The following is a 10,747-nucleotide window of genomic DNA, read 5'->3' on the forward strand; positions in this document are numbered from 1 at the left end:
TTTAAATTACTCCTGCATTTTGGAATTTCCGCAAGTGATCATAGGGGTAATTCTGGTCTGTTGCTCTTTTAATGAGGGGCTTGTTTTAAATCCCTCTAAACTATACTGGCTCATCCAGCAGAGGACCTTTAAAACCGGATTAATCCCCTGGAGTTCCAAATCCTTTTGCTTTGGGGGCTAAAATCTGTTGCCATAACCTTCTGAATCACCAGCGTTTGCTTTGAGAGTTGGCACTTTCTATTTAAATGGCAAGAAAGAAGGGAAATAAACCTTTCAGAGTTGAACGTATTGATTTCAATGATCACCTTTAATCTACACTTTTCCTTTTTATAATGTGTGGTTTTCTTCTCTTAATTAGAAAGAGCCAGAGATTATCTGCACAAAACTGGAAGGTTTATCGTGATTGGCGGGATCGTCTCTCCTGTCCACGACTCCTACGGAAAGCAGGTGGGGTCCTCTTTCGCCCCTCCCCCACGCCCTCCCTTCCTGACCTGATGGCTCTTCCAGCATCAGACTGCCCCACGGCCATCTCTGCTACAATTCCTGAGAGCACTAAATGCCTGTAGCAGGCGTCCTGCTTCCCATCCCTGGACCACAGTCAGAACTGAGCAACTGGGTGTTGGGCTGCAGCTGGGAGGAACAGCTGCCCAAGCTCAGGCAACTGCTCACAGCGCCAGGCTCAATCCACACTCAGTAACAGAGGAGCAGGCACACCTGCCGAGGGCCGAGTGGATACCAAATTCGCTAATTTGGTATGGCCTTGGCGAGTCTTTCCTGGGATTTTAGGAGAAATGAAGGCTTATGCCTTTCATCATCTGACTTAAAATTCATTTCACTGACCCTCCGTCCCTGCATGTTCTGTATCACGTGTAAGAAGTTTCCTTCTATTAGTTCTCTGAGTTTTTATTGCGAGGAAGGAAGAAATTTCCTCTACCCTTCTAGGTTCTGGTCCCCAGAAACTCTAAGAGTTCTCTCAGTCATTCCCCTTCCTCCCCTAGTGGGCTCTGGGGGAGGTCACCTAAGCAGCCAGTCTGAGCCATGAGACAAGGCAGCATCTGCCATGTTGAGTCTCATCTCTGTGCTGCGCACACCGGCCGTTTCGTCAGGGGAGGCCACCTATCGGCCCTGTCATAGGTGGTCTATTCTACACGCCCTTCCTTCTTTTCCTGTCTCCTCTGCCTCTCCATGCTCGTCTGTGTGGCAGATAGACAAGTAGAGGGGGTCACACCTTCATTCTCTGTCACCATTGAAAAATGGCTGCACTTTTGTAATGGGCTGGCTTGGGATAGTGTCTCGGGGAGGCTGCAGGGAGCAGATGGCTGTCCCAATGATTGCTCTGTTGCTTCCCAGGGCCTTGTGTCAAGCCGGCATCGTCTCATCATGTGTCAGCTGGCTGTCCAGAATTCTGATTGGATCAGGTAGGGCTGGCCTGATGCTGCCAGAGGCAGGGGGCCTTGGGACCCACTGGGGGTGGGCGGAGAAAGAAGACGGGTCCTGGCAGCAGTTTAGATCCTACAGGGATGGAGATGCCACGGGAGGAATTAGCCCTGTTAGCTAACAAAATTCAGCTGAGTAGATTTAAAGATCAAATTGGCTTCATTCAAAGATGCATAAATCAGGCAGCATCCCATCTAACAAATAGAAAGGAGCTCCAAGGAGCCATAAAAAATAGGAGGCTTTTATAGGCAGAAAGGGTGAAAGAGTGGATTGTTTCTGGCTTTGGTGATCTACCTGTGGGGTTGGGAAGAAGCTGGCAGGCTGATTACCCTTGAGCTGACCAGGAACTGCCACACTGACGGGTTAAAATTACATTCTCGGGAGAAGTTGAAACTGCAAGTAGGTAGGTATTAGGTCTTGGTTTGGTAATGTGGGCTTAGCACAAGTGACTCTGTGTTGGGCCTGTTTTCTTTTTTTAACAGCCCCACGCAGGCCACAGTTAGACCAGCAGGGGTGGCCCAGCTGAAACATTATTTTTTAACCAAGCTATGGGGCCCATGAAACTAAAAAGGGAGCTATCGGTGTTTCTGGATCCAGGAATATTCTTGGAGCTTCCAAGAATTGGGCTTGGGGTGAGGCATGGCCAGAAAATCCACGACAACTCTCTACTTTTATCTCCACTCACTTCCATGAGCTCTCACTGCCTTTCAGGAAATGTTCCCTGGGCTCGGCTATTTCCCCTTCCTGAGCCCAGGTTCTCCAGGGCCCCACACCTACCGACCGTGGGACAGACCTGCGGGAGACGGAGGCATAGGGACGAGCGCGCACTCACCGCCTTTCCCTCAGACATTCCACTAAGAAGGCAGACACGAGCCGCTCAGCTTGCCGTGTAATTAAAGCAAGCTTCCACTAATTATGCTAATTATGCTCCCCAAAGTTCCTACAGTTATAATTTGCATACGAGTAGAGAACGTTTTTTTAAAAAAAATAATGGTACACTGTGGGTACTGTAATTTTCCTCCATGGAAAAATAAGCAGCACCTAGAAGTTTCCATGAAAGGTGGAAAATGAAGAAAAGCTGACCTCAGAATGAGGAATGCAGAGAGTTAGCGGAGAAGAGATGGGTGAGTGGAAATGAGAGCAGTGAAGGGAGGCGGCGATGATAATTAAACAGTGATCCTCGCTATTGGTGCTCAATGACTTGTGTGTAAAGCACATGCCCTCAGTAGACTTTCTCATCCACCCAGGATATAGGCTAGAACAAAAGACAGCTACCCTGTTCTCCGACGAAAAACAAGCCCGGAGAAATCAAGGGGCTTGAGAGTAAACAGCACTTCTGTGGTCAAGTCGGGAATAGAAATGAGGCCTCTTGACTTGTAACTCATGATCTCCTGGGGATAATGGAGTCTAGTTGGGAAAATCCTGGGCAGGAGGCTGTTGCCGTTTGGATGTGATTAGAGGACTTTGAACTAATTCCCTCATTCATTCAACAAACATTTACTGAGCACTTACCGTCTGCCCCGCCTGCATTGCTCTAGGCCCTTGGAAAATCAGAATTCCAAACTGAGATCACTAGGGAAGCGCAGAGCTAGCTCGAGAGATGGAGGTGGGCACGGCAGGGCCCCTGGACATGGGGGAGCCTGTTTAGCCAAGTCAGGTGTCTGCCCATCTCAGGGAAGGGGTGATCTGGATCTGTGGGGAGCCAGGCTCAGGGCAGGCTGACTCTCTAAGGCTTCTCAATTAGTGAGATCCCATCTCTGAGAACCTCAGGTGTGTGTGCATGGTGGAAGGTGGGCAGGGAATGCTCAACTGCTAAGAAAATGTTAAGAAACATCCCAATTTAGCAGCTCATTAAATCTGCAATTAAGGCGGTGAGCCGCATCAGTCTGAGCTGGATCCACACTCACTTCGCGTCCTGGTGTGCAGGAGGGCTTGGCTGGCCCGCAGGTCTGCGCCTTCCAGTCTGACTGCCGTGCCCACCTCCGTGCCCACAAGGCACCCCTCTGCACAGGGAGGCAGACAGGGACAGGTTCCCCAACTCAGATAACTGCAGCCACCACTTGATGAGGGCCCGGCTCTCACAATCCTATAACGTCCAGAGGAGAATTCCCATTTTGCAGGTGAGAATAAGAGCGAGACACTATAATAAGCGCTTTACGTGTAACACTCAGTGAGCCTTTCTAATACCCTCACGAGAGCGTTGCAGCTGTTATTCCCATTCTACAGACCGGGAAAGCGCGCTCCGAAAGATCACATGACTTTCCCGAGGCCCCGCGTGGGAGGTTCCAGGGCTGGGGTTAAACATGCACAGATTGGTATCAGCATGTCTGTGTGGAGGACCCCTCCTTTTACAGAAGGGAAACTGAGGCTCAGGAAGGTATTTCAAGCCCATGTCTTATCCGATTCGAAGTCTAAGTACACGGTATGACCAGGTCTGTTAAGCCCCCCGAACTGTGGCCTTTGAAGGGGAACTAAGGAAAGAGTGTGAGACTGGAAACCAAGGAGACCTCTTTCCGATTGTGTCAGGGTGGACCCCTGGGAGTGCTACCAGGACACCTGGCAGACGACCTGCAGCGTGTTGGAACACCACCGGGACCTCATGAAGGTGAGCGGGGCCACGCCGCTGGGCGGGCGGGCCACAGAAGCCAGGCGGGCCGTGGAAAGGGCGCTGCTGGCCTCCTGGTTTCGCACCATCTGTCGGGGAGACCAGCACGGGGGAGGGCGGGGAATGAGGAGCACGGAGCAGCACCAGGGGCTGCGTCTGCCTTGCCCCCCTGCGGGATCTGACCTGGGCAGTTCACCTCCTGGCAGCGAGTTCAAGGTGGATTGAAAGAGACCATTGGTAGAAGACTTCAGACAGTGAGCAGAGAAGGAGACCAAGAAAAAAAAGCAGGAGAAGGGGTGGTGGGGGGGGACTCTGGGAGGAGGTACAAGCGGCCAGGTCCTCCTGCCTCTGCCTCACCTGTCTGGGATCCACGGTGCCCTCGCTCCCGCAGAGGGTGCTGTGCGGACGTCACGGTACCATCATCCCCACCCGCTGCTCCGCACACGAGTCCCACGGGCAGACCGTGCTCTAGGCCTTGTTTGACGAGTGGGTACGAGGAAGCACAGAGAAGTGAGCCAGCAGCCCGCGGACGCGCTGCCGCGTGAGCACGGAGGGGCATCTGGAGCCGCGGCGGGGCTGCCGGGACTGAAGAGCCGGGGGCCGGGTTCGAACGGGTTCCACGCCGGCCAGCAGCACTGGCCAGCGCATGCAGAGAGCACCCTTCACAGATCAATACCAACAGATCAATCGACTCCCACAGTGACAGGATGAAAAGCAGTGCCAACAACAGCGAGAAGCCCGGCCGACCGGGACCAGACGCCATCGATCCCGCTCGCCTCCGCCGGCCCTGACGCGGGCTGTCCCCAGCCCCAGACGACAACCAAATGGCATTGTTCTAACACGGGGAACGCCTCCATCCCATCGGGGTTTCCTGTCCGAGGGCCCGTCAGGACTTTCTCCTTGGGGAGCTGTCAGCAGCCCCAGTCACCAGTCACCCGCCACCGCCATCCATGCAGCTGGGCTTCGTTTTAATAGACGTGGAGCCTCCGGGCTCCAGACACTCCCGGGAGCCCGGGGGCCAGAGAAGCTGGGAGGACCCGCTGGCCATCGCTTCCTCTGTTACGTTCCCCCTCACGGAACCGAGAAAAACCCATCTCCCATCTCTCTGCTTGCAGAATTCTCCGCATACATCCGGAGTCTTTTCTAGTCCCCGTGAAAGGACTCTGATGTAGGGTGACACCACCTGCTCCTCTGTGCTGGTCTCCACAACAGCAGTGAGAAAAGACATCCCATCTTACTGTCCAAGGATGTATCAGTCAGGATAGGCTAACAAACATCCTTAAAATCTCAGTGGCTTCACACGAGTTTTATTTCTCACAGGCCATGTCAGCTGAGGGGTCATGTCAGCTGGGAGCCTGTGCTCCTTCTAGTCATACAGGAGCCTCAGGCACCAGGAAAAAGGGAGGAATTAGGGACCCCAAAGGCAGGCCTGCGCCTGGGTACTGTTTTGCTATCTAAATGCGTGGGCTTCCAGAACCCTCTCTCTGCTGTTGCTCACGCCCAGAGGCATGCGTCTGGGCCAGACGAGCATGGCCAGGAGCCCGGCTGTTGCAGCGAGGGGCACACACCAGCGCAGAATGGAGGTCACGATGGCCCCTGCCTTAGAGCAGGGGCTTGGGGCCACTTGCCAATAACCCTCAGCCTCCCCGGTCCTAGTGTCAGGCCGGTGTCCCTGGCCTGGGGAGTAGACCTGTCGGAGAGACTGGCCGGGGGTTACGAAGTGACTCAAGGCCATGTTTGCAAAGGCCCCTGAGAAGGCAAGAGCCGTCAGAGAGCTGATGAAGGCCGAGCGGGACAGGCGGCCAGCCCTCTTCGAGGGACCCCCAGGCAGGCTGAGAAGACCCCACGGTACCCGGCCTCGGCTGGCTCCCAGATGTGCCAGGTGCTGCTGTGACCTCCTCTTGTCAGGAACATTACAGAAGTGACGGGCTACCCCCACAAGACAAATGACTTCCACGGCTCGAGGCCCACATGCTGCTCTGCCGGCAGCGTGGCCTGTGGGAGAGGTGCCTTTGGAGGGTCACCCCAGCCCTGGGGCTTGGGGTCCTCTGGCAGCAGGACTCAGTAATCCAGAAAGGGTGGTAGGGGGTGGATGGGATGCCAGCTTTCAAGGAAGGGACCTGGAATTAGCAGTGGCTCTTGTGACGCTAAACAGATTGGAAATGCATCCTTTGTTTCTGTTGCCCATAGCTACTCTCCCTTCACCGCGGGCGGGGGGTTGCTTCTGGGTCAGCTGTGACGAATGCTGCACTATCTGCCCTGTTTTCTGAGGCACTAGAGAGAAGCAGCCGGCCAGATAACACAAGACAATGGTTAATGCCCATGGAATTTCCGTTTGGCTCCAGAACGTGTATTCACACTGAGGAGCAGTGCCCAGAACCCCGCCCACCCTCCTGCAGCACAAGCACATCCTGCTCTGCCTGGCACCGCTCTCTGGCTCGGCCCTGCCGTTGGCGTCTCTGGCCCGGAGAAGCACAGGTGGTGATAACGCCTGGTGTGTGTGTGTGTGACCTCTCTCAAGCTTACACAGCCCTTCCACAGACACGGCCTCATCTGAGCCCCATGAAGCAGGCAGCGAGGGCCGTGTGCACGTTGCACGGGTCACAACGTCAGCTGCTGTGCACGACGTTCCCGCCACGTGCCAAACACTCTGTAGGCACTTGGCGTACGCTCACTCATGTAATCTTACCACAATCCAGAAAGGTAGCTATGTCACCTCTCCATGCTAGACTCCTGAGCTGAGGTTCAAGAGAAGCTAAGTAACTACCCAAAGTCACACAGCCAGAAGGGCACAGAGCTCCAATTTAAACTGAGGTCTGTGCGACACCACATCCCATGTGTTAGCCACTGAGCTGTCATCCTGTCTCCCGCCAGCCTAGTGTGCTGCTCAGTGCAGCTGTGTCTAGAACCCACCCCAGGCCTCTCCCTCGGTTCCAGGCGGTCTCACTGTGAAGAACAGCACACGAGCGTTTGGAGGTGACTGGGAAACGCTTTTTGTAAGTTACCTGGGTAATGACACTGACTCTGCATTTTGCCCTTTCCCCAGAGGGTCACTGGCTGCATCCTCTCCAATGTCAACACACCTTCTATGACACCTGTGATCGGACAGCCGCAGAATGAGACCCCCCAGCCCATTTATCAGAACAACAACGTGCCCGCCAAGCCCACTGCAGGTAGGGCAACACTGCTGTGCAGCAGTGGGTCTCAAACTTCAGAATCGCTGGAGGGCTTGTCGAAATCCAGATTGCCGGGCGCCGCCCCAGAATTTGATTCAGTAGGCCTGGAAGTAGGAGGAGAATTTGTATTTTTAACAAGGTGATGCTGATGCTCTGGTCCAGGGACCGTACTTTGAGAACTCTTAATATAGAGCATCTGAGAGAAACAGTTGCAATCAGAGACAGAGAGAGATGGAGAGACAGAGAGAGACAAGGGTGATGGTGCGCATTCTTCTGCATTTAAATATAAATATAGTTGCCTTAACTGGGAATTAAAGATACAGAGGGAAGCATTTTTCTGAGCCCCTTCCAAGAGAATTGAGGCTCTTGCCCAGGGTCCCACAGTGAGGAAGTAACAGGGCGAGGAGACAAACCGAAGCAGTCTGCATCCAGAATCCCACACTCTTAGCCACCTCTTCAGTGACAGAGAACATGTACCCCCAACACTTACCCTACTGTGTGCCCGCATGGCACCCAGAGCTCTACAGGGGTTCTTATTTAATGCAGTGATTCTGCGATAGAGATATCATGTTCCCATTTACATGAGATTCAGAAATGGTAAGTGATTTGCTTAAGACCACACAGCTCAAAAATAGAAGAGCCGGAATTCATATTCAGGACTGTCTGATTCTAATATTTTCTTCCAGCTCAATTGCAGGGGACAGATCCCGGTATTATTTTTCAGGCCTAGAGACCATACACTCATATGTCATTCATCTGTTACACATGGGGTAATTCACAAGGAGGAGCCAGAATTTCGGTTTGCATATAGCTACCTGTAGGGGCTCAGAAAAAATGTTCTGGAGTAGAGACCAGAAAGATTATCGACAACCAGATCCCTCTCAGCCAAAGTAGGATGTCTGATTATTTTAAAGTCCATCTGCATGGGAAAGAATGCCTTAGCCCAGCAGAAATTTTCCAAATGAATTTTTTTGCCATAGGCCGAGTCTCCTTGGATCAGTGATGGGCAAATGCTTATGATATTTAAAAAAAAAAATGAAAAAGCAAACAGCTTACATGCTCTTTAAACATAGAAAATCATCCAACTGATGTTATACACACATGGCTGCGTAATACACATTTGTAAAAGGGAAGAAAATAAATAGTAAACCAGTACGTCAGTGGCGGTTATCTCCAGGGTGGGATTATGGATGCTTTTTAATTTTCCTCTTTATATATTTTCCTCTTCTATGTTTTCCAATTTTTCAACCATATAATAAACATGACCAGAAAATAGATTCCAGTCTACGGCTCAAAATGCTTGTGTCTGGGACTGTGAATGAGAAGACGGAATTTTTGCTGTCATATTTCTGTTCTTTCTCTCTACCCTCCTTCTGCCACCCACCACCCTGCTCCAGTGCACCCCTGTCGTTTACGGTGGCCCGAGGCCGGGCTGATGTGAGTGTTAAGTTGCGAGTGGTTCTCTCCCTCTGTCCCTGTCTGTCTTGCTCTCTCCCATAGCCAAGATCTTGGGAAAGGTGGGGGAAAGCCTAAGCCGGATCTGCTGCGTCCGCCCGCCCGTGGAGCGCTTCACCTTTGTGGGTAAGGGAGCAAGGACCTTCTTGCCCAGTCCTGCCTCTTTTCTTTCCCTCTTCCTGTCATTTATTCGGCAACCACTCTCTCGCCCCTCCCCGCCCCCCGACCATTTATAGAGCAACTATAGCAATTGCGAGAAAACAGAGGTAAGTAGGAATGTCACCAGGCCTGCAGAGCCGTGCTGAGCTGTTGTGGGAGCCCAGAGGGCGTGATCAACCTGTCGCAGGGCTGCCTGGGAGACCTCACTGGATGACATGCTCATTCCGAATGTGTCCACATGCCTTAGAGCTTTCAGAGGGCACAGGATCCTCCTTCAGGTCCTTCCAGCTCCAGCAATGTCCCTACTCCTGCTGATAGGCTAAGAACACACACACTCTGTCCTTAATTCCCTCTGTTTTGGCTGCTCCCCTAAGGGCTCAGCATGGATGAGACTATCTGAGCCCCTGGGGCTCCTCCAGAGTCCTCAAGTTCAACTCTGCAGATGAGCTGAACCTCATGCTTTTGATTCTCTGGGGCTGACATCTTCCATTTCTGAGAGTTCCAATTTGGGGCATCGTGCAAAGGAACGAAGAGGGATGGTTGAGCGGGGAAGGAGTCAGGGACCAAGATGGCATCTCCGTGGCTTTGTGCGCACGGTGCGCCCCATGTAGGCGTTTCATACTCGAGAGTACACGTCAAAGGCTCTTTTACGTCTTCCTCGGGCTCCTGCCGCATTCTGCCATGTGAAAACTTCCAATACGCCGTTTTGCTTGTTAGTTGAACCAGGTAGCCCCTGAGGAGAGATGACCACTTCCTCGTGACTCAAAGCTGTGTCCCTAGTGTTGAGGATGCTGCTCTTGTGGGCCGCCTCCCTAAAATACAGAAGGAAGCAGAAGGTGCTCAGCATGAGGGTGTGTCTGTTCGTCTCTGGGTCCCCGGCAAGGCTGTCTAATTCTGACAGTCCCAGAAATGTGACGTCCACCCTGAAGCCTAAGGAGATGCTCCTTCTCGATTTTTGGCTGGACTGTGCTGCCCATTCACTCTACTCAGATGCCCCCTTGCAGGGAGGCAAGCGCACCTCTACTCCCACCCACCCCACCCCACCCCACCCCGCGTACTCCTTCGAGGAGCCCCAGGCGGCAGATACCAGCAGGTCGGGGCCTTAATGCTTCTGTGTTTTCTTTCTCCTCCCTAGACGAGAATGCCAACCTTGGCACAGTGATGCGGTACGAGGAGATTGGTGAGTGGGGCTGGGAAAGTGGGCGTTTGGAGCCACCTGCCTCTACCACGGGCAGAGTGGGCGGGAGAGAGGCTTGAAACCCGGGGTCTCTTCTCAGAAGAATGACTGCTCCCCGGCTAAGCCACGGTCCCATTGGTCGCCCTTTTATAACTCCTAACTGGACTCACGCAGATCCTCAGGAGGCAGGCCCAAACCTGCCGGCAATTTTCCCTTCGGAGCCTCCTCTCCTTTATCCAAAAGACCGGGAAGTTGAGCCACAGTGCCCGCCAGAGAGACTATTCTTTTGCCCACGATACTGCACACGCCACCTGTCCAACCCATCCCTGGCCTTCCTCATCAGAGGATTTGCTTGTTTGGAGGACGAGGAGCAGAGAGCGGGCCAAGAGCCACCTTTGCAACCTCCCTGCAGCCTTGAGCAGAGGCTAAGGCATCCGCTGTCCGTGCGAGGTCCTCGCAGGCCCCAGGCCAGCACAGGCAGAGGGCAGTTACACAGAGCTGTCAGATAGGAAGGAGCTGACCCACCCGAGAAGGGAGCTGAGTCTGGAGTAACCGTGGGGAACAAACCAGAAAATGGAAATCTTTCCAAGGTTGCGGAGTGGGTGAGGGACACAAGTATTTGAAACGGGAAAGAGCAGACAGATGCCAAAATGCAGCTGAAGTTGGCACAAGTACCAGGTGGCAGGAGAGTCGGTGACGGCCGAATACCAGGATCTCTAGGAGGAGGGGCAACCTGGT

At 53.2% G+C, this 10,747-nt stretch overlaps 1 protein-coding gene across 1 annotated transcript in view; it reads left to right on the top strand.

Moving 5' to 3' along the window:
• Positions 1–358: 358 nt before the first annotated feature.
• NMNAT2 (nicotinamide nucleotide adenylyltransferase 2) overlaps positions 359–10,747 on the top strand; it is a gene marked incomplete at its 5' end in the record, with an annotated part of 30,069 nt that continues 19,680 nt past the window's right edge. Inside the window, 6 exons of the mRNA XM_011361261.2 lie at positions 359–447; positions 1,351–1,418; positions 3,964–4,042; positions 7,089–7,215; positions 8,719–8,799; positions 9,968–10,012. Coding sequence (XP_011359563.1) covers positions 359–447; positions 1,351–1,418; positions 3,964–4,042; positions 7,089–7,215; positions 8,719–8,799; positions 9,968–10,012 — 489 coding nt within the window. The remainder of the gene's footprint in view (positions 448–1,350; positions 1,419–3,963; positions 4,043–7,088; positions 7,216–8,718; positions 8,800–9,967; positions 10,013–10,747) is intronic.

Source organism: Pteropus vampyrus, unplaced genomic scaffold (genome assembly GCF_000151845.1).
Source record: "Pteropus vampyrus isolate Shadow unplaced genomic scaffold, Pvam_2.0 Scaffold65, whole genome shotgun sequence".
NCBI lineage: Eukaryota > Metazoa > Chordata > Mammalia > Chiroptera > Pteropodidae > Pteropus > Pteropus vampyrus.